The sequence below is a fragment of the Phocoena phocoena genome, chromosome 3, assembly GCF_963924675.1.
Source record: "Phocoena phocoena chromosome 3, mPhoPho1.1, whole genome shotgun sequence".
Classification (NCBI taxonomy): domain Eukaryota; kingdom Metazoa; phylum Chordata; class Mammalia; order Artiodactyla; family Phocoenidae; genus Phocoena; species Phocoena phocoena.
In genome coordinates, this window is record NC_089221.1 from 153,581,652 (window position 1) to 153,605,925 (window position 24,274).

The 24,274-nt window shown below is 43.9% G+C and overlaps 1 protein-coding gene and 1 pseudogene across 2 annotated transcripts in view; one reads left to right on the forward strand and one right to left on the reverse strand.

Moving 5' to 3' along the window:
* FAM193B (family with sequence similarity 193 member B) overlaps nucleotides 1–299 on the reverse strand; it is a 31,933-nt gene extending 31,634 nt beyond the window's left edge. Inside the window, exon 1 of one of the 2 annotated variants that reach the window (XM_065874039.1) lies at nucleotides 1–299. In XM_065874039.1, coding sequence (XP_065730111.1) covers nucleotides 1–210 — 210 coding nt within the window. In that variant the 5' untranslated portion in view covers nucleotides 211–299. The other variant, XM_065874038.1, reaches the window with a different exon arrangement.
* LOC136120329 (small ribosomal subunit protein eS8-like) lies at nucleotides 209–23,813 on the forward strand (annotated as a pseudogene).
* Nucleotides 23,814–24,274: the final 461 nt, after the last annotated feature.

The window sequence follows — 24,274 nt, forward strand, 5'->3', positions numbered from 1 at the left end:
CTGGGGACCGGGAGCCAGATTGGGGTCGTCCTCCTCCCTGGGGCCGTCGCGGTAGGGCTCCGCCGGCGCCTCCGGGGGCCCTGCACCCGCTCCTGCTTCCAGGCTCGGCGGCGGCGGGGGCTCCAGCGCCTGGGGCTTCTGCGGCCCCGCGGTCCGCGCCCGCTCGCGCCGGCCCGCGCCGCCACTCGGCCTGCTCCGCCTCCGAGTCATGCTGCTGCTCGCGCCGCTCCCTCGCTTCACTCGCGCCGCCGCCTCCGCCTCCACCGCCGCAGCCACCTCTCCCCTCGCAAGACAACAGCCAATATGGCGGCGCCCGGCTCCCCCTCTGTCGCTGCCAGCAGGTCAGAGGGCACGCAGAGTCCGCGCCGCCGCACTAGCCCCCGAGGCTGCCTGCGCCATGTTGAGTAAGGTCACCACCCGGAGTTCCGCGGAAGAGTGAACCTGGTGAGGAAACGCCCTCCCCATCCCAGGATCCGAGGGATGAGACCTGCGCGAGGGGAGGGTGTGCTCTGTAGTAATCGTGCTGCACGGCCCTGGGCGCTTAATAACTGTTAAATGGATGAGTGAATTCGTAATTTCTGTACTGCTACGCTACTTTCACAGCCATGACCTGACTCCTTGTACCTACACTGAGTGGCAGGTACAGTAGTTCCCATTTTGCAGCGGAGAAAACCGAGGCTGCAAAAGGCGAAATGGTTGCTCAACATCAGCCAGCCAGAACTCATGGGCTCGTGGACAGCCTGAGCTGAAAGGGACAAAGGGATCGTCTAGATTCGTATTTTCAGTGTATGGTCCACGGGGAGTCCAGCGTTTGGTGCTTGGGACAGCGAGACTCACCGTCTCAGTCTGGTGGGGAGAGTGGACACTTAAATACACAATTACAAGTGTGATAAAGATGAGATGACTGGGGCATGTACTAGGTCAGTGTTTCCAAAAAAGTGGTATGTGTGCGAGAGGATTTTGAGTGGTACACAAAGGAACATTTAAAAAATGTAATGATTATGTATTTAATTGTTAAAACTGGGATATTTTCCCTCCCTTTCTTTTTTGAATGTATGACATGCGTATAGTACAAATTTTTAAAAGTAGTTTTGAGTGCAACTTGTCTCATGCCAGGGCCAGTGGTGTCCTGAAACCATATGGTGGTTATATGTAGAGTTGCTGTTGATCCATCAACAAGGGCAGAATTCTGACATTGGCCCAACCCAAGGGAGCAAGGACTATTTTGAGAGGAAGGGCTAAATGGAAGGCCCTGGAGCTCTCCCTAACTGCCAAATGAAAAAATAATACTTCATCTCATTACAGGGATTAGCACCACCATCAAAGATTTGAAAGATTCAGGGTGATTCCCACTATATCAACATTACCTCTTCAGTTTGTCCAGAACAGAGGATAGATGGTATTTTTTCCCATTCATTTATTTTCTTTGTGGTAAAATTTGAGTAACATAAAACTTATTGTCTTAACCATTTCTAAGTGTACAGTTCATTGGTATTAAGTACATTCATATTGTTGTGCAACCATCACCACCATCTATCTCCAGAACACTTTTCTTCTTGTAAAACTGAAACTCTGTACTCATTAAATAATAACTCCCCATTCTCCTGTCCCTTCAGCCCTTTGCAACCACCATTCTACTTAAGAAAACCTCCCCCTTTTCCCTACACCCCAGCCTCTGGTAGCCACTATTCTACTCTCTGTTACTATGAGTTTACCTTTTTTTTTTTTTTTTAATATTCCACATATAAGTGAGATCATGCAATATTTATCTTTTTGCGACTGGCTTGTTTCACTTAAAATGTCCTCTAGTTTCATCCATGTTGTTGCAAATGGCAGGATTTCCTTCTTTTTTAAGGCTGAATAATATTCATTTATATTTTATATATATATACTTTTTGTATATTCCTCATATATATTCCTATATATAGTAGATATTTATATATTCCTTTATATACATATACAGATATCTATCCATCTATATCACATTTTCTTTATCCATTCATACATCAACAGAGAAGATCTATCTATCTATCTATCCATCTATCTATCTGTCTATATCACATTTTCTTTATCCATTCATACATCAACAGAGAAGATAGGGCTTCCCTGGTGGCACAGTGGTTAAGAATCCACCTGCCAATGCAGGGGACACAGGTTTGAGCCCTGGTCCGGGAAGATCCCACATGCTGTGGAGCAACTAAGCCCATGCACCACAACTACTGAGCCTGTGCTCTACAGCCCACAAGCCACAACTACTGTGCCCGCGTGCAACAACTACTGAAGCCCTTGCGCCTAGAGCCCGTGCTCCTCAGCAAGAGAAGACACTGCAATGAGAAGCCTGTGCACCGCAACAAAGAGTAGCCCCTGCTCGCTGCAACTAGAGAAAGCTTGCGTGCTGCAACGAAGACCCAATGCAGCCAAAAATAAATAAATAAAATACATAAATTTATAAAAGCAATAGTAAAACAACCCCAAAAAACAAAACCAGAGAAGATGAATGGTCTTAAATCATGACCGAGCATTATGATAAACTCATTCTGGTAGGCCAGTGCAATTGTAGGCCCACAATTATAGGTCTGATCAATGCTTTTTTTTTTTTTTTTTTTTACAGTACACGGGCCTCTCACTGTTGTGGCCTCTCCTGTTGCGGAGCACAGGCTCCGGACGCGCAGGCTCAGCGGCCATGGCTCACAGGCCCAGCCGCTCCGCGGCATGTGGCATCTTCCCATACCGAGGCACGAACTCGTGTCCCCTGCATCAGCAGGCGGACTCTCAACCACTGCTCCACCAGGGAAGCCCTGATCAATGCTTTTTTAAAAAAATATATTTATTTGTTTATTTGGCTATGCCAGGTCTTAGCTGCGGCACGTGGGATCTTTGATGCAGCATGTGGGATCTAGTTCCCTGACCAGGGATTGAACCTGGGCACCCTGCATTGGGAGCATGGAGTCTTAACCACTGGACCACCAGGGAAGACCCTAGTCAATGCTATTTATTCTATACCAAACCTCAGGAAAAGTTTGTGTTCCTCTGGCAGGGGCAACAGTAGACCTTTACTGTCTTGCTTCAGAGGTATGTCACTCTCTGGACATACTCAGTTTATCAGAATTTTTGACCAAATCACCATTTCAGTGGATATCAGGCTAATCTACTGTGATGCTGATGACAATATCCTGAAGGACCTTGAGAACAGGAAGTAGCAGATACCCTAGATGATTTGGTAAGCATGATGTGTGTGCCAGAGAGCAGATAATAAATCCCACGAATATATAGTGGCCTGTCTACTCAGTGAACTATCTAGGGTTCTGGGGTGTGTTTTGATATTCTGCACCAAATAAATGACAAGCTGCTGAACATCACACTCCTGACCACTCAGAAAGCAGTACTGTACTTGGTGGGCTTCTTTATTTGGTTATAAAATATACCATATTTAGGTATATTATTTTTACCTATTACTGGGTCACTTGAAAGCTATCAACTTGAAGGGGGACCATACAAGGAGAGAAGGTTTTCTTACTGGATCAGGCTGCAAAGTAGGTAGTTCTGCCTTTGGCCCTTATATTCAGGCACTGGCTTTTGGAGCAAAGTTATGACCTTGTTCAGCAGTTGTTTTCCTTCTGAGGAACATCTCCTGGCTTGCTTCCCGGGTGTGTGGAAATTGGATGCCTGACCATGGCATAGCAGGTGACCACGTGACCTGAGCTACCATGTTATCTGATCTACCTAGTCATAGAATTAGGGATGGCCAGCAGTACTCCATCATGAAGAAGAAGTGACATATATGGCCTCAGTCCAGCAGGCCCTAAAAGCACAAGTAGGTTGCCTGAGCAAGTTGTTTACATTCCTCTCCTACTGATGTTCATGGTCTCCTGGAGAGTTGTTTGTGATGGGTTGACTAAGGAAGAATAATCTAAAGCCCTGTTTATAAACGGCTTTGCACGTGATGTTGGCTCCAGCCGGAAATGGATTGTTGGGGTCTTCCAGTCTTCCTCCGAGAAGGCCTGAGGGACCTGGAAAAGGGAAGTGTGCCCAGAGGCCCCAAAGTAAAGATGCACTGATTCCTAGCCGTTGGATAATGGTTTAGTCTGTTGGTCAGGGACTTGGAAGGAACCAGACTGAAGGCTTAGTGACAAGAAGTTTTGAGGAAGATAAATGTGGATAGACTGCCCAGAATGGCTTCAGAGCATAGGGTTATTAGTGTGCCAGATGAACACTCACCAAAGGGTCTCACTACAGAAGAACTTCTTAAGAGCCTGGTGGGCAGTTTGGCTCCTTCTGTGGCTATCAGGCAGTCTCCTTCCCTAGCCATCTCAGGACTTGCTCCGTGGGTTTATGAGAAAACTGGCCCAGTATTACGGACTGCTCCCTCCCACGGCTGGCCTACTCTTTGTGCTGCACCCAATTTGCAAGCCTCAGGGAACCAGCCTGAGCCCCCAGGTGGAGCCTTACTTTGAGGGAAACAGCCAGCTATCTCGTGGCAGGGAGATTACATTGGGCTCTGTATTAGTCAGGGTTGGCTAACTGCTGTAACAACTGACCCCGACATGTCAGGGGGTTAATACCATAATAGTTTAGTTCTTGTTCATGTCACAATTCAATGCTGGATGAAGGGGACTTTGCTTCATGCAGTCATTCAGGGGTCCACGCCCTCTCTGTCTTGTGGCTCCGCCCTCATCCAGGTTCTCTCCATTCAAGGAGAGGATGGTAAAGATAGAGCGAGGGTTGCCTGGGCTGTTTTTATGAGCAATACCTAGTAATGACTATACATCACTTTCACTCACATTCTTTTGGGGAGATTTCAGCCACATGGCTCCACCTGACTGTAATCTTTCCTTCCCACTCCTTCCCCTCTCCCCAGGCAAACACTGATCAGCTTTCTGTCTCTATGAATGTTCTATATTTTCATATAGTATGCACTCTGTTTTGCCTGACTTCTTTCCCTCAGCATAATTACTTTGCAATTTATCCATTTTGTAGTGTGTATCCATAGCTCATTCCTTCTTAGTACCGAGTGGTATTCCATTGTATGGAAGTACCACAGTTTGTTTATCCATTCAATATTGATGAATAGTCATGACAGACCTTTCTCATACATTTAATTAACTTATTATACTGCTCTGAGAACTGGAAGAAAATATTTTTAAAGCATGTATGCAAGGTACTAAAATCACATCTTTTGCCACTGCTTACACTTATATATTTTTTTAATATGCTAACCTTAAAATGTGTGAGAGCAGGGCCAGCTTCATGGATGTACAACCTGCACAGCCACTCAGGGTCCCTTATTCGGAAGGGCTCTGGGCTTGGCTTAACTTTCTGCCATCACCTTCTTGAAATTCTCTCTCTCTCTCTTTTTTTTTGGCCATGCTGTGCAGCATGGAGGATCGACCCTGTGCCCCCTGCAGTGGAAGCGCAGAGTCTTAACCACTGGACCGCCAGGGAAGTCCTTTGTAATTCTTAATAATGTTTGAACAAGGAGCTCACATTCTCATTTTGTACCAGGCACTCCAGTTTATGTAGCTGGTCCTGAATGAGAGGGTGTGTAGTTTTTAAAACTGCTTTTTGGGGGCATGAAGCAAAAGTTTGAAGGCCACTGGCCTTGACTGTCAAGTCTGTAAGAGCTTGGGCTTTTGAAACACAGCATCCAGGATGGTTTGCAAGTTCTCCTACCTTCCACTCTGTGATCTACCTTACTCCTCCTGCAAGGCAACAGTTACAGAACTAACTGCTTGAGTGGTGAGGAGGGAAGGGGAAACTATAAGGGTGATGCAAACCAGATTACCAGATCAGCATAGTGTCCCATCTGCACAGGTGAGGTTGGGCACCATGGGCCTCATACAGCTAACTGAGGGTTTTACCCTTTCCCTGGGGTTATGTTTAAGGCCCTGGAGTCTTATCTAGTACTCAACTGTGAGTGTGTGTATATGTGTGTGTGAGAGAGAGAGTGAGAGAGAGAGTGAGAGTGAGTGTGTGTGTGTACAGGTGTATCTAGTTCTCAAGGTCATCCATCCACACAGGCATTCATGGAGATGTCATTTGTCCCCAGTGGCTGCTGCTGAGAACTGGCTGTTCTCACTCACATGTCTACTAGAGACCCCAGCTCTCTTCCTGCCTCATGAGAATCTTGGTGAGGTTACCTAAGGTTCTTTTTGCCTAGATGTGCCCCAGAGCCATCTCCATGCCCGGTGTTGCTGTTTCCCCAGGCAACCTTCCCCTCTATTCTTGGATTCTTTGCTTTTCCTCCGGCCTCTCTCTGTGCTCTCATCGCTTCCCTCCATCCTCCTCTTCTTTACTTCTGTGACAGGGGAGAGCCAAATCTGACTACATGTTGGATCTGTTTCTTTTACTTTAACCTTTGCTTTCCACTGCTTTTGTTCACTAAAAGGATACTGTCTATACATAATGGCCTAATAATGCCTCGGGGAACCCTGCCCCTCTGCCTGAATGCTAAACTAAAGTGCCTTTGTTCAGGGAAGCATCCTCACCCTGTCCGCCTGTGGATGGCTGCAAGTAAGAAGAAATTAACACATCCCCTCCCGGAGGCTGGCCATTCCAGGGGATATTTACAAAACGTATAGCGTTTTTACTTTACTTCCTCATCTCCTCCCCCAGCCCCACCCCACCCCCACACCCCTACCTCGTTCTGTAAAAGAAATGGGCATCCAAACCCCGATAAGATGTTTTTTTGGAGAATTTAGTTGGCCATCTTCTCAGTCTGCCGGCTTTCCGAATAAAGTTGTACTCCTTGCCTCAACACCTTGTCTCCCGATTTATTGGCCTGTCTTCTGTCATGTGGCGAGCAGAGTGAGCTTGGACTCGGTAACACTTCCATTTCTCCAGACCCCTGAAGTCCTCCTTTTGGAGTATCTGGAGGAAGCCCAAGTAGATAACACTGTCTTCTTCTTTTTTAAAAAATATGTATTTATTTATTTATTTGGTTGGTTGCACCGGGTCTTAGTTGTGGCAGGCGGGCTCCTTAGTTGCGGCTCGCCGGCTCCTTAGTTGCGACTTGAAGGCCTCTTAGTTGTGGCACATGGGCTCCTTAATTGCAGCAGACAGGCTCCTTAGTTGTGGCATGCATGTGGGATCTAGTTCTCTGACCAGGGATCGAACCCGGGCCCTCTGCATTGGGAGTGTGGAGTCTTAACCACTGCACCACCAGGGAAGTCCCAATGGCACTGTCTTCTTGACTAGAGTTCTCTACATACTGGAAAATGAAGCAAAGGAGAGGCAGGTGGAGGCTGAATATTACCATATTACTGACAAAGACCAGGGCAGAGCATTTGCTCAATGTGGGCAACTGAACCCCCAGCCCCCAGTCATGGCAGTGCTAGAATGGGTGGACCTCCCTTCCAGAGCCCCTGGAGGGGTGGTGGATGTGGCAGATCCTAAGAGGAAGAAGGGCAGAGCTGAGCAGAGCATGTACCATGTTCTTCCCAAGTACACAAGTACACTAATCAGATGAGTTCTCTCTCCCAAGAGCAGAAGTTTCCTGTCAGTGGAACCTCTTCACCCTGGGCCAATTCTTCCTCTCCTCTCCTCTCCTCTCCTCTCCTCTCCTCTCCTCTCCTCTCCTCTCCTCTCCTCTCCTCTCCTCTCCCTCTCCTCTCCTCTCCCCTCCCCTCCCCTCCCCTCCCCTCCCCTCCCCTCCCCTCCCCTCCCCTCCCCTCCCCTCCCCCCTCCCCTCCCCTCCCCTCCCCTCCCCCCTCCCCCTCCCCCTCCCCCTCCCCCTCATGAAGTTTCTTAAAACTTTTCAGGGACTTCCCTGGTGGTGCAGTGGTTAAGAATCCTCCTGCCAATGCAGGGGACACGGGTTCGATCCCTGGTCCGGGAAGATTCCACATGCTGCGGAGCAACTAAGCCCATGCGCCACAACTACTGAGCTTGAGCTCTAGAGCCTGCGAGCCACAACTACTGAGCCTGTGTGCCTAGAGCCCATGCTCTGCAACAAGAGAAGCCACCACCATGAGAAACCCACGCACCACAACAAAGAGTATTTCCCGCTCACCGCAACTAGAGAAAAGCCTGCGCACAGAAACGAAGACCCAATGCAGTCAAATATAAATAAATAAATTAATTTTAAAAAAAACGTTTCAGCTGTGGCTGACACTTCTCTCCTTTGCCCTGAGTCCTTGTTGAAACCAAATCCAGAAATACTTAAAAAAATCTTTTTAGGGCTTCCCTGGTGGCGCAGTGGTTGACAGTCCGCCTGCCGATGTAGGGGACACGGGTTCGTGCCCCGGTCCGGGAGGATCCCACATGACGCGGAGCGGCTGGGCCCATGAGCCATGGCCGCTGAGCCTGCGCGTCCGGAGCCTGTGCTCAGCAACGGGAGAGGCCACAACAGTGAGAGGCCCGTGTACCGCAAAAAAAAAGAGAAAAATCTTTTTAAAATAAAAATTTAAAACATAGACAAATGTAGACAGAATTCTATAATGAGTCCCCTTGCAGTCATCACCCAGCTTCCACAATAATCAACTCATGGCCAATCTTGATTTATCTATAAATTTTACCTTCTCCCCCCATTCCAACTCCTGTGTTATTTGAAACAAGTCCAACGTATCACACCGAAAAGACTCTTATTTTCTGCCCTGTCACATTCCACCCATGAGGAGCAATGAGCACAGAATGGACTAGCTATTTGAAACGGGGTCGGAGTGAATTACTAGGGGAAAAAAAGTGGTAACATTATAAAGATACTATCCTGCCATAGTAGTTAGGCTGTTTCCATTTTCCTTGCCACAGTTGAGGTTCAAGGACTTATCATTTGTCTCTGGCAACAACCTTGTTCTTAGTTTCCTTGCTTTTCTCCCTCTGGATTACTAGTGTTTCTTCATGTGACCACCTGCATCAGAATCCCTCGGAAAACTTGTTAAAATGCAGACCCTGGGCCCCTCTCCAGCCCTGCTGAATCAGATTTATTTATTTATTTTATTTATTTATTTATTTTTGGCTGTGTCGGGTCTTCATTGCTGCGCACAGGCTTTCTCTTGTTGCAGCGAGCAGGGGCTACTCTTCCTTGTGGTGTGCCGGCTTCTCATTGCGGTGGCTTCTCTTGTTGCACAGCACGGACTCTAGGCGGGTGGGCTTCAGTAGTTGTGTCACGCGGGCTCTGTAGTTGTGGCTCACGGGCTCTAGAGCACAGGTCAGTAGTTGTGGCACACGAGCTTAGTTGCTCTGCAGCATGTGGCATCTTCCTGGAGCAGGGATCAAGCCCGTGTCCCCTGCATTGGCAGGCGGATTCTCAACCACTGTGCCATGAGGGAAGTCCCTGAATCAGACTTTTGAGTGTGGTTCCAGATGTTTTTTACAGGGAGCCCAGAATGATTCTGATGCACACTGATGTTGAGAACTGCTGTCCCAATCTAGCCTCCATGCTGTCCCCAGATAGTCTTCAAACACCAAATCTGACCATGTCACCCCCCACTTTGGACAACCAGGAGACCCCCAGACACACAGGATAAGTTCCAGGTTAAGGCTTGGTACTTAGGGCCCTTCAAGAGCTGGCCTTTGCGTGCAGCAGCCTCGCTCCCTACCACTCTCTCCCTTGAACCCTGGGTTTCAGCCCTGTCATACAACCTTGATGCGCTCAACACTGCATTCTCTCCCTTACCCCTCCAGGGTTTAATAAACTTGTTCTGATTATTCAAGGGCTGGGCCAGGCCAGTGTCTCTTCTTCTTGGAAGCCATCTGTGACTCATTCCTCTGTACATTGTGGTAGAAAAGCTGGGGATTCAGATAGACTCAGATGTCCATCTAAGCTCTACCACTTTATGGCTATGTGACCTTAGGAATGTCCTCGATTGCTTTGGGTCTCAGTCTCACCATCTAGAGAATGGGGATGAAAGCAGTATCTCATGGGACTGTGAGACATAAATGGAGACCTTGGCACAGTAGGGAGGCAAAACTTAACCTCTGTCCTCTTAGAATCTCTGGCTGGTTCCAAGAATTAAATTGACATGGGACAGATTAAAAGAAGAAAAGCATATAGATCTTTACATGGGAGCCCCCACAGGAAAAACAAAGATCCAGAGAAGTGGCCAGGCCTAAGTGTTTATATAGTAGGCTGGACAAAGAGAGACAATTGTGGAAAAGTAACTAAAATATATGGGGAGGGACTTCCCTCGCGGTCAAGTGGTTAAGACCTCACACTTCCACTGCAGGGGGCAAGGGTTTGATCCCTGGTTGGGAAACTAAGATCCTGCATGCCGTGTGGCGTGGCCAAAAAAGAAAAAATGGGGAGACTAAAGATGAGTTATTTTAATACGGTGTGTTTGTGCAGATTTCTCTTGGTCTCGACTTCCCATCTCTGGTGATAAGAATCTTTCCTCCTGGTACAGAGAGATCTTTCACAAATTTTGTCTCCTGTCTTCAGGAAGAAAAGCGGAGGTCAGAGTACCCTTCACGTAACTGCTATTTCTTCAAGAGCCTTTAGCTCAATAATTCTTATGCCAAAGTGGCATATTTGGGATGGCATATTCTGCCACTTTTCAGCACAGTGCCTGGCACATACAGTAGGGTGTTCATAAACAAGAGCTCCCAAACAAGGCCCTGGCCAAGAGAGAGTTAAGGGCCAGAGCATCTCAGATCACTCTGATATCTAATGGAGCCCATGCTGTCAGAATTCACCTAATACAATGATTTATCGTGACAATAACTATGAGGTCTTCATAACAATGAGATCATCACTGCTCATTGGCCAATATTAGCTCCATCACAGGGCACTCTGACTCCAGTTTTGTCCCCTTGGGCCCCCTGCCACTTTAGAGTGACTTTTCTAGTAAGTATTATAATGTTGTAAGCCAGGGTTTTAGTAATTTCCCATTCCAAAATAGCGTTCCAGATCTGTGCTTTCCTTTTCCAGTTTTCCCCAAAATAGTCAAACAGAAGTAATAGGAAAAATTCTTCTATATCACTGGAAATTAGGAAGGGTCTCACGTATACCCTTAGAATATATAGTCATGGCAGAGTATGGATGGGGAGTCTGCTGGTGACACCCCACTCCCCCACTTCCCAGTCCCACTGATATCTCTTGGTTTTAAGTGGGGCCAGGAGATGAGAGCTCTAATAGTCTGCAAAGGACGTGAACTCCAATGGGCTTGGAGCCCACACCCAGGGACCCAAGTCTGTGGGCAGTGGGGATCTTGCACTGCTCACGTCCAGAATGCCATTATGGGGATGGGGGCGTTCTGGACAAAGGTGAGGAGGTGGCTTCTTGAAGAGTAGTAAACTGGGGAGGGGGACTGTTTTAGCAACAAATTATACCAAAACTTAGTAGCTTAAAACAAAAATAGACATATATTCCTTAGTTTCTGTGGGTCAGGAATTTGGGAGCAGCTTAGGTGGGTGGTTCTGGCTCAGGGTCTCTCACAAAGTCAAGATGTTACTCAAGGCTGCATCATCTGAAGGCTTGGTGGGACTGGAGGATCTCTTCCCAAGGTGGCTCACTCACATGGCTATTGGCAGGAGGCCTCAGTCCCTCACCACAAGGGCCTCTCCACAGGGGGACTGGAGTGTCCTCGTGCACTGGTGTCTGGCTTCCCTCAAGTGAGAGAATCAAGAGAGCAAGGTGGAAGCATAATGCCTTTATGACTCAGCCTTAGAAGCCACATGTTGTCATTTCTGTAGCATCCTATTGGTTACATAGGTCAACACCATTCAGTGTGAGAGGGGACCACATAGGACCATGGATACCTGTAAAGAAAAATCATTAGGGACTGTCTGGGATGCTGACTACCACAGGGATGCTGTCTCAGACATACTTGTGTTGCCAAGACATGGGGGAGGAGGAGAGGTCCCTGCACTCTCAGCATAAAATATTACACAAAATTTAGATACATTGTTCAGCTAGAAAAGAAGGAAGGGGCATTTTCAGAGCTAGGAGAAAGAAGAACACTGCAGTGAATGAGCCTTGAAGGCTTGTGGCCAATGATGAGTGAATAAACCTTAGGGGTTGGGGTTCTCTGGCTCTAGGCAAGTCAGTGCACAGCAACCTTGACCTACAGGACATCATGTTGGCCTACTGCATGGATGAAATCATGCTGACAGGAACAGCTTGGATTCCCCCTCCTCAAAAAAAAAAAAGTTACATGTCTTTTAATATTCCTATTAATTGGCTTGGGGCCCTACTCACATTCCCAAGGATGTCCTCCTTCCTGTGGTAGGTCTGCAACTCAGTTGCCCTGGCTAGTTTGGGGTGCAGATGTTTATTGGAAAGGACCCCAGAAAGCTTGGGGCATCTCCAGAAGCACCCCATTTTCTCTGGCTACTGTTGCTGCCAAGCCCCACTGTGTAGCCAGAGGTCCAGCAGGGGTGGGGTACCCTGTTCTGGTGCAGCTGGAGTGTCCTTAGGAAGCTGGGGCTCTGCTCCCATCGGTCTGCCAGTTACCACTTCTGCCACCATCAGTGGCTCCAGGAGAGAGAAAGTGATGGAAGGTTCAGGTTCTGGCTCACCCTGGCCATCTTCTCGAAGAAAGAAGCAGTTTTGCTGCTTTAGAGCCTCCAGAGACTCTCTGATGTTGGGCTGGACCACACTGGTAGCCTTAAATTTGGGAGGACACTTCCTTTCCTCTATTCCAAAGCCTACCCTCATTTCCTATCCCAGAAGAGGGACAACACTTGGGGAGATGGGAGGAAACTAACCTGGCTATTTTCTCCTCTGCAGGTAAACCTTCACAGTTAGTTACGTGGGTGATGACCTCCCTCCAAAAGTTCTTGGAGGTCACCTTGTGGTAGAGATGTCTTGTACTTCTAGCCTGGTCCTCCAGGGCTGAAGATTTCCGCATACAAAATAACCCTTCACAGAGCTTGTGCATGGGATCAGTAGTTGTGCCTCACGGGCTGTAGGGCGCAGGCTCAGTAGTTGTAGCGCACGGGCTTAGTTGCTCCACGGCATGTGGGATCTTCCCAGCCCAGAGCTCCAACCCGTGTCCCCTGCATTGGCAGGCGGATTCTTAACCACTGCGCCACCAGGAAAGTCCCGATAGCCTAATGATTTTAAAGACAGAGAAATAGAATTTGAGTTACTTCATTTCTGTCATTCTACATGTGACCACATTTATTTCTGTTTAACATGTAAAACAGTGAGAGAGGAAAAAATGCAAACTGTGAGGTGTAATAATCTTGTTAGATTTTCGTTCATATATGAAGTATTTTATTAAGTTTGACCCATATCATTACAATTGATAGTTGTTTTAAATTGTTAATTTTTTTTACTAAAAAATGAATCAAGAAGATAAAATACTTCATCAGTGGTACGATTTAGTAGTTGCCTCAAACCTTTTGTAGATGTTTTTATTTATTTTATATTTAAAATTGTGGCAAAATATAAATAACACAATTTACCATTTAGAGCATTTTAAAGTGTACAGTTCAGTGGCATAAAGTACGTTCATAGTGTTGTGCAACCATCACCATTATCCATCTCCAGAACTCTGTTCATCTTGCAAAACTGAAACTCTGTACTCACTAAACAATAACCTCCCCCTTCCCTCTCCCCCTAGCCATTGGGAACCACCATTCTACTTTCTGTCTCTATGAATTTGACTGCTATAAGTGGAATCGTACAACAGAGATTTTGGGTTTATTCAAATTCATTTATCAGTTAATTTACTAACTAGTCATAGTAATAACTAGACATTTATTTACATATGATATTACTACATCAGACTACAAGAAAGAGGAAAACCGCCCCTGACATCTAGGGCTGGCCTGGCACTCACAAGTAGGCCTTGGTGTTCTGTTGAACATGACCAGTTTCATAGGACCTCAACATCAGATGAGGTCACTATGTGACTGTGATGGATCAAGAAACAGGATTCCACTCAATAATCAGGTCTGACCACAGACAAAAACTTGACCATTGTCCCAACCTCCCAGAATGACCAGGCATCCTCTGGTCCTGGCACGTACGAGGGCTGCTTCTTTACCAATCACACCCTTAGCCTTCATTCATTCCTCTTGCCTTACAGATAGGATTTATTATACATCCTCTGGTCGTAAAATTACCCCCACTTCTTGACAGCATCCAATCCAGAGGGAAACCCACTGCCTTGAACCCTCCTCCAAAATGCCTACAGGAGCCCTAATCCCATAACAAATTCTTTCCAACACCCTCTTGCTGAGTTGCCTCAGGGTTCCCCTGTGATGTGCATCCAACTTTGCTGAAATGAAAAACAAACCGCACTTGTTCAGTTGCGGGTGAGCTCTTGCTGGTCTTTGGCTGGAGGATGTTGACAGAATTGGAGGTTCACCAAGATTCAGCAGAAGCCCTCCCAACCTTGGACCAGGACCCTTGAATCAGTAATACTGTGTGCATCTGATACTCCTCCCAGTCTCTACCTATTTGAGGTGTCCATGGTCAGGAGACAAGCTCGTGCTGAACTGAGATCTGATGTTTTGTTGAAATCCCTCAGCACTGAGTTTTTTTGTTTTTGTTTTTTTCCAGGAATAAGGCCTCTTGAGGTTGTTTTGGTTACTTGTTTCTAGCCTTCTAACACTTGTTCTATGGTCTATCTGCCTGCCCAGTGTCTTGAACGTTTTTTTATAAGATGAAAACTGTGTTTTTTTAATTGGGATGTAATTGACATATAACATCATATTAGTTTTTTTTTTTTAATATTTATTTATTTGGTTGCACCAGGTCTTAGTTGCGGCAGGCGGGCTCCTTAGTTGTGGCTTGCTGGCTCCTTAGTTTTAGCATGTGGGCTCCTTAGTTGTGGCATGTGAACTCTTAGTTGCGGCATGCATGTGGGATCTAGTTCCCTGACCAGAGATTGAACCCGGGCTCCCTGCACTGGGAGCGTGGAGTCTTATCCACTGTGCCACCAGGGAAGTCCCAACATTGTATTAGTTTTAGGTGTACAACATAATGATTTGAAATATGTATATATTGAGAAATGATCATCACACACCAGGATAAATTTAATAAACATCCATCACCACATATAGTTACATAATGTTTTTCTTGTGAAGAGAACTTTAAGATCTACTCTTTTAGCAACTTTCAAATATACAATACAGTATTATTAACTATAGTCCTCATTGTTGTACATTACATCCCCAGAGCTTATTTATCTTGTAACAGGAAGTTTATGCCCTTTTACCACCTTCACTCATTTTGCCACTCCTATCCTGCCGCCTCTGGCAGCCACGAATCTGTTCTCTGTATTTATGAGTTTGTTTGTTTTTTTAGAATCCACATGTAAATGAGATAATATGGTATTTGTCTTCTCTGTCTGACTTATTTCACTTAGCATAATGTCCCCTAGGTCCACCCATGTTGTCACTATTGGCAGGATCTCCTTCTTTTTTATGGCTGAAAAATGCTCCTGTGTGTGTGTGTGTGTGTGTGTGTGTGTGTGTGTTTGTTTGTTACCATGTCCTGGATTTACTGTAAATAATGCTGCAATAAACATGGGGGTGCAGATATCTTTTTAAGATAGTGATCTTGTTTGCTTCGGATGAATACCTAGAAGTGGGATTGCTGGATCATATGGTAGTTCTATTTTTAATTTTCTGAGGAACCTCCATGATGTTTTCTGTAGTGGGTGCACCAACTTACATTCCCACCAACAATGCACAAGGGTTTCCTTTTCTCCACATCCTCTCCAGCATTTGCTGCTTCTTGAGAATGAAAATTCTATGGGAGAGATGGGCATAACCCTGATAAGTTCATTCTCTAGTTGGACATTCTTTGTCTTGGGTCATCATTTCAAAACCTTGTAAAGATTTCCTCCTTGATCTTGTCCTTGTATCCCTGAGAACTATTTTGTTTAGCTTAGTTTGCCTAGAATTAGGAGGTTGTATCTGGCTCTGATGGGTGCTGATTGATTGGCCTTTGGCCAAGCTTCAGAGAAATAAAGTTACACATGAACCATCCTTATGGACCATTCGGTTCCATGGGCTGTTTAAAAAAAGGGTTTCTTCCTGGTCAAACACTTACCTGCTGCATGCTTTCTAACCACAACACCACCAACTTGTACTTAGTTTTCTGACTGCTCCAATTTCACCAGTGACAATTTGGAATTGCAGTAGCCACTTTGGGGGGCTTTTTAAAAAACTTTTATTTATTTATTTATTTTTTGTGGTACGCGGGCCTCTCACTGTTGTGGCCTCTCCCGTTGCGGAGCACAGGCTCCGGACACGCAGGCTCAGCTGCCATGGCTCACGGGCCCAGCCGCTCCGCGGCATGTGGGATCTTCCCGGTCCGGGGCACGAACCCGTGCGGCCTGCATCGGCAGGCCGACTCTCAACCACTGCGCCACCAGGGAAGCCCACTTTGGGGGGCTTTTGACATTGAAAAGATTGTTCATTTAAGAGACACCTTCAAGCAAAAAACAAACTCTCATGAAGAGATTGTCTTGTTTGTTGAAAAGAGAGATCATTTTATTTAATGTAGGATGAACTCCATGCCTCCATTTCCATACCTCGGGGATTAGTAAATGTGGGCTTTCTAATTGTAAGGCTTGAGAAATTAGTCAAAGGCCCAAGTTACTCTCTAAACCAGCTGTAATGTGGTTTCTTCTGTTTTTCTGTTTCTAAAGTTCTTCCCTTCCCTTGCAGAGGAAACATAAGTAGTCTTAAAATAACAATTTCAGATTGGTCCAAAGCCAGCTGCTTCTCACTTTTTCTGTTCCTCTCTCTTATGCTCTCAGTAAACTTAAAGATTACCATTAAAACGGAAAACAAAACAAGACATTCGATTGTTATGTGCACACTCTAGAACTATCTAGTCCAAATAAATGTAAAAGTTGTCTAAAACAAAGTTATTCAACTGTGTTTTTTATGTCTGTAGACACTCGAAAGTCTATGTGCATAATAGCCTTTGTTAAAAGATAAGAAGAAGCTTTAATTCCAAGATAAAAGAGCTTTGGGCATGGTTGAGAGTCTTGGAAAAGTAGTTTACCATATAAAAATAATGTCAACACAATATTCTGGTTTGTACATGACCAGGGTTAAATTTCTCATGATTTAAACTTTCTAAATTTCCTGATTCATTTTATGAGGTATGTAAGTTACCACTGTTTCCATAACCTGTTTAAAATGAAAGATATGTATATAGTTTTATGTCACTAAATGAAATTATAATGTTGGATGTCTTTTTTTATTGTGGTAAAATATACATAACATAAAATTTTACCACCGTAACCATTTTTAAGTGTACAGTTTCGTGGTACTTAGTACATTCACGTTGTTGTGCAATCATCACCACCATCCATCTCCAGAACTTTTCTTCATCCTAAACTGAAACTCTGTACCCATTAAGCACTAACTCATCATTCTCCCCTTCCCCCAGCCCCTGGGAATCATTGTCCTACCTTCTGTCTCTATGAATTTGGCTATTCTAGGTACCTCATGTAAGTGGAATTATACAATATTTGTCCTTCTGTGTCTGGCTTATTTCACTGAGCATAATGTCGTCAAGGTTCATCCATGTTGCAGTGAATGTCAGAATTTTCTTGTTTTTGAGGCTGAATAATATTCCATTGTATGTATATGCTACAGTTTGTGTATTCATTCATCCACTGATGGACATTTGGGTTTTTTCCACCTTTTGGCTATTGTGAGTAATGCTGCTATGAACATTGGTGTACAAATATCTGCTCAGGTCCCTGCTTTCATTTCTTTTGTGTATATACCCAGAAGCAGAATTGTTGGGTCATAACGGTAATTCAACATTTAATTTTTTGAAGAACTGCCATACCATTTTCCACAGCAGTTGCATACATTCCCACCAGCAAAGCACAATACTTCCAATTTCTCCACTTATTGGCCATTTGTATATCTTCTTTGGAGAAATGTATATTCAAGCTCTTGTATATTTAAAAATCAGGTTGTTTGTTTTTTTGTCATTGATTTGTAGGAGTTCCTTATATATTCTGGATGTTAATCCATTATCAGATATATATAATTTAAAAATATTTTCTCCCATTCCATGACTTGCCTCTTTACTCTGTTGATTTTGTCTATTGATGAAAAAAAATTTTTTTAATTTTCAAGTAGTTCTATTTATATAGTTTTTCCTTTGCTGACTGTGCTTTTGGTGTCACATCAATAAATCATTGCCAAATCCAAAGTTGTGAAGCTTTTCCCCAATGTTTTGTTCTAAGAGTTTTATGTTTTTAGCTCTTATATTTAGGTCTTTGATCCACTAAAAAATAATTAGCTTCTTTAATTTACGTTATTAAAATTTTACTTTATTTAGTTTTTAGTCATGATAAAAAAACATAAAATTTACCATCTTAATGATTTTTTAAAATATATCATTTTATTTTATTTTTTATTTTTTTTGGCCATGCCGTACAGCTGTGAGATCTTAGTTCCCCCACCAGGAATTGAACCCACGCCTTCGGCAGTGAAAGCGTGGAGTCCTAACCATGGGACTGCCAGGGAATTCCCCATCTTAATGATTTTTTTTTAAAAAAGATTTATTTATTTAATTTATTATTTTTGGCTGCGTCAGGACTTAGTTGCAGCACATGGGCATTTCGTTTTGGTGCGCGGGCTTCTCTTTAGTTGTGGCGTGTGGGTTTTCTCTTCCCTAGTTGTGGCATGCAGCCTCCAGGGCGTGTGGACTCTGTAGTTTGCGGCCCGCAGGCTTTCTAGTTGAGGCGCACAAGCTCAGTAGTCGTGGCACGTGGGCTTCGCTGCCCAGCGGCATGTGGGATCTTAGTTCCCTGACCAGGGATCGAAGCTGCGTCCCCTGCATTGTAAGGCAGATTCTTTACCACTGGACCACCAGGGAAGTCCCTCTTGATGATTTTCAAGTGTACTGTTTAGTAGTGTGAAGTACAGTATATTCACATTGCTGTGCAACTGATCTCTAGAATTTTTCATCTTGCAAAACGGAAGCGCTATACCCATTAAACAGTAACTCCCCATTTTCTCCTCCCCACCAGCCCCTGGCAACTACCATTCTACTTTCTGTGCCTATGAATTTGACTACTCTAGATATCTCACACAAGTGGCATCACACAGTATTTGTCTTTTTGCGACTGGCTTATTTCACTTAGCACAATGTCTTTAAGCTTCACCCATGTTGTAGCATGTGATATGATTTCCTTCCTTTTTTAAGGCTGAATAATATTCCATGGTATGTATACATTGTATTTTATTTATCCATCCATTCAATGAACACTTGTGTTGCTTCCACCCCTTGGCTATAGTGAATAATGCTGCTATTTTGAACATGGGTATGCAAATATCTCTTTGAGATTCTGCTTTCAATTATTTTTGATATACAGCAGTAGGATTGCCAAATCAATACGGTAATTCTATTTTTAGTTTTTGAGGAGCTGCCATACCATTTTCCATAGTGTTGTGCTGTTTTACATTCCCACCAACAATGCGCAAGAGTTCTAATTTCTCCACATCCTTGTCAACACTTGTTTTCTGTTTTGTTTTGTTTTGATAGTAGCCATTCCAGTGGGTGTGAGATGATGTCTCATTATGGGTTTTTTTCCTTTTAAACAGACTTTATTTTTCAGAGGAGTTTTAGGTTCACACCAAAATTGAGCAGAAAATGCACCGAGTTCCTGTAAGCCCTCTGTCCCCACACAGAGCAGCCTCATCCACTTTCAACATTCTACACCAAAGTGGTACATTTGTGACAATCGATGAATCTTACATAATTATCACCCAAAGTCTATAGTTTCATTAGTGTTCATTCTTGGTGTTGTACATTGTATGGGTTTTGATAAATGTAGAATGACATGTATCCATCATTATATTATCATACAGAATAATTTCACTGCCCTGAATATCCTCTATGCTCAGCCTATTCATCCCTCCTACCCTCCCCTCTTAACCCCTGTAGCCACTAATCTTTTTACTGTTTCCATAGTTTTGCCTTTTTTAGAATGTCATATAGTTGGAATTGGAGAGCAGATTAGGCCACCCCAAGAAATCATCCTTATTGTCAGGGATAGGGAATTCAAGGCTGAGAAGGCTCTATAAACAAATTTTGTTTCTTTTCATTAATTTGCTACCCCAAGTCCAAACCCCCTTGTTTTGTCAAATCTTCACAAGTAATTGTTTCTTTGTCTAAAAGGTTAAGAAGCAGCCTGCTTTGGTAACTTCTTTGAGTCTCACATTCCTTCAAGCACTCATATGTACAAATTAAATTTTTCTCCTGTTAATGTCTTACGTCTAATTATTAAACCAGCCACGAAACCTAGAAGGGGAGAAAGGAAAAGTTTTCCTCCCCTAAAGAATAATACAGTATGCAGCCTTTTAAGATTGGCTTCTTTCACTTAGTAATACACTTTTAGAAAAAAAATTTTATTTATTTATTTTGGTTGCTCTGGGTCTTAGTTGCGGCATGCGGGATCATCGTTGCGGCATGCACATGGGATCTAGTTCCCCAACCAGGGATTGAACCCAGGCCCTCTGCGTTGGGAGCGCAGAGTCTTATCCACTGGACCACCAGGGAAGTCTCTTAGTAATATACTTTTAAGGATCCTCCATGTCTTTTCGCGGCTTGATAGTTCTTTTTTTTAGTGCTGAATAATGTTCCGTAGTTTAGATATACCACAGTATTTTTTATTCATTCACCTACTGAAGTACATCTTGATTGCTTCCAAGTTCTGGTAATTATGAATAAGTCTGCTATAAACATTCATGTGCATGTTTTTGTGTGGACATAAGTTTTCAACTCATTTGTGTAAATACTAAAGAGCATGATTGCTGAATTATATGCTAAGAGTATGTTTAGTTTCGTAAGAAGCTGCCAGTCTTCCAAAGTGACTGCATCATTTTGAATTTTCACCACCAATGAATGAGAACTCCTGTTGCTCTACATCCTCACCAGCATTTGGTGTTGTCAGTGTTCCGGATTTTGGCCAATCTAATAGGTGTGTAGTGGTATCTCATTGTTGCTTTAATTTGCATTTCCCTATGACATGATGTGGAACATCTTTTCATATGTGTGTTTACCATCTGTATATCTTCTTTGGCAAATTGTCTATTCAGGTCTTTGGCCCATTTTTAAGTTGGATTGTTAGTTTTCTGTTGTTGACTTTTAAGAATTCTTTGTATATTTTGGATAACAATCCTTTATCAATATGTCTTTTGCAAATATTCTCTCCCTGTCTGTGGCCTGTCTTTCCATTCTGACAGTGTCTTTTGCAGAGCAGAGGTTTTTAATATTAATTAAAATGAAATTATTATCTATTATTTATTTCATGGATCATGACTTTAGTGTTGTCTCTTATAAGTCATTGCCATATCCAAGGTCATCTAGTTTGTCTCCTGTGTTACCCTCTAGGAGTTTTATAGCTTTGTTGTTTTACATTTAGGTCTGCGATCCATTTTGAGTAAATTTTTTTTTTTTTTTTGCAGTACGCGGGCCTCTCACTGTTGTGGCCTCTCCCGTTGCGGAGCACAGGCTCCGGACGCTCAGGCTTAGTAGCCATGGCTCATGGGCCCAGCCGTTCCACGGCATGTGGGATCTTCCCGGACCAGGGCACGAACCCGTGTCCCCTGCATCGGCAGGCGGACTCTTCAACCACTGTGCCACCAGGGAAGCCCCCCCATTTTGAGTAGATTTTTGTGGAGGGTGTAAAGTCTGTGTCTAGATTCATTTTTTTTTAATTTAATTTTACTTTTGGTTGCGTTGGGTCTTCGTTGCTGTGTGCAGACTTTCTCTAGTTGCAGCAAACGGGGGTTACTCTTCGTTGCAGTGCGTGGGCTTCTCATTGTGGTGGCTTCTCTTGTTGTGGAGCATGGGCCCTAGGTGCATGGGCTTCAGTTGTTGTGGTGCATGGGCTCAGTGGTTGTGGCTCATGGGGTCTAGAGCACAGACTCAGTAGTTGTGGCGCACGGGCTTAGTTGCTCCGCAGCATGTGGGATCTTCCTGGACCAGGTATCAAACCTGTGTCCCCTGCACTGGCAGGTGGATTCTTAACCACTGCACCACCAAGGAAGTCCCTAGATTCATTTATTTTGCATATGATGTCCAGCTGTTCCAGCACCATTTGTTGAAAAGACTCTTTTCTCCATTGTATTGTCTTTGCTCCTTTGTCAAAGATCAGTTGACTACATTTATGTGGGTCTATTTCTAGGCTTTCTACTCTCTTCTGTTACTCTATTTGTCTATTCTTCCACCAATACCACACTGTCTTGATGACTGTAGCTTTGTAGTAAATCTTGAAGTTGGGTAGTGTCAATCCTCTAACTTTATTCTCTTCCTTCAATATTGTGTTGGCTATTTTTTTTCCAGTTACTTCATTTTTACTAGTTCACATTTTCAGCAGACAAATCAAGATGCAAACAGGGTCTTTTACCCTTCCATAGAAACTTTAGAATCAGTTTATTAAAGTCCATAAATTAATTTGTTGGGATTTTTATTGGGATTGTGTTGAATCACAATCCAGTTTGGAAGAACTGACATTGTGACAGTATTGTGTCTTCCTACCCATGAATATGGAATATCTTTCCATTTATTTAGTTCTTCTTTGATTTCTTTCATCAGAGTTTTGTAGATTTTTCTCATATAAATCTCGTACATATTTTGTTAGATTCATACCTATTTCATTTTTGGGGGTGCTAATGTAAATGATACTAGATTTTTTCTTTTCTTTTTATCGAACTATAGTTGATTTACAATGTTGTGTTAATTTCTGCTGTACTGCAAAGTGATTCAGTTATACATATAAATATATTCTTTTTTATTTTGGTTTGTCACAGGATATTGAATATAGTGCCCTGTGCTATAAAGTAAGACTTTGTTGTTTATCCATTCTATAAATACTAGTTTGTAGCTGCTAACCTGGAACTTCCACTCCCTCCCTCCCCCACACACCTCTCCCCTTGGCAACCACAAGTCTATTCTCTATGTCTGTGAATCTGTTTCTGTTTCATAGATAAGTTTATTTGTGCCATATTTTAGATTCCACAATGATATTATATTTTTAATTTCAAATTCCACTTTTTCATTGTAAGAAAACAGTTGACTTTTGAATATCCATCTTGTGTCCTGCAAACTTGTATCTTGCAACCAGGATCACTTATTAGTTCCAGGAGTTTTTTTTTTTTTTTTTAATGTTGATTCTTTCAGATTTTCTACATAGATGATCAAAGTTTGTTTGATCATGGAGGAGCCAACCTTGGAGAGCTGAGCGTGAGGCAGGGTGCTGGGTTGGTGGGCTGGCCCCGGGCTCCCTGGCTCAGGCTCCTGACCCCACTTCCACACGGAGGCATTTCTCAGGACAACTGGCACAAGCGCTGCAAGACTGGGGGCAAGAGAAAGCCCTACCACAAGAAGTGGAAGTATGAGCTGGGACATCCCGTTGCCAACACCAGGAGTGGCCCCCGCCGTATACACACAGTCTGTGTGTGAGGAGGTGACAAGAAGTACTGGGCCTTGAGGCTGGATGTTGGGAACTTCTCCTGGGGCTCAGAGTGTTGTACACGCAAGACAAGGATCATTGATATTGTCTATAATGCATCCAACAATGAACTGGTCCATACTAAGACCCTGGTGAAGAACTGCGTCGTGCTCATTGACAGCACATGTACCAACAGTGGTACGAGTCTCACTATACACTGGGCCACAAGAAGGGGGACAGGCTGGCTCCTGAAGAGGAAGTGATTTTAAACAAAAAACGTTCAAAAAAGAAATTCAGAAGAAATATGATGAAAGGAAAAAGAATGCCCAAATCAGCAGTCTTCTAGAGGAGCAGTTCCAGCAGGGCAAGTTTCTTGCATGCATTGCTTCAAGACCAGGACAGTGTGGCAGAGCAGATGGTTATGTTCTAGAGGGAAAGGAGCTGGAGTTCTATCTGAGGAAAATCAAGGCCTGGAAAGGCAAATAAATCCTCTTCCCTCCTATCTTAGCTCATGTAATAAAGGTGTTTATTGTTCTAAAAAAAACCCCAAAACTGTTTGATCACAGAACGTTTTATTTCTTCCTTCTCAATCTGAATATTTTTATTTCCTTTTCTTGTCTTATCATAGTAGCTAGGCTTTCAGTATGATGTTGAAAAACAGCGGTGAGAGGGGACATCCTTGCCTCATTTCTGATCTTAGCAGGAAATCTTCGAGTTTCTCACCACTAGGTATGATGTTAGCTGTAGGTTTTTTTGTAGATCGTCTTTATCAAGATGAGAAATTTCCTCTCTATTCTAGTTTGCTGAGAGTTTTTTTTTTAAATAAATTTACTTATTTATTTTTGGCTGCGTTGGGTCTTTGTTGCTGTGTGTGAGCTTTCTCTAGTTGCGATGAGTGGGGGCTACTCTTCATTGCAATGCACGGGCTTCTCATTGCGGTGGCTTCT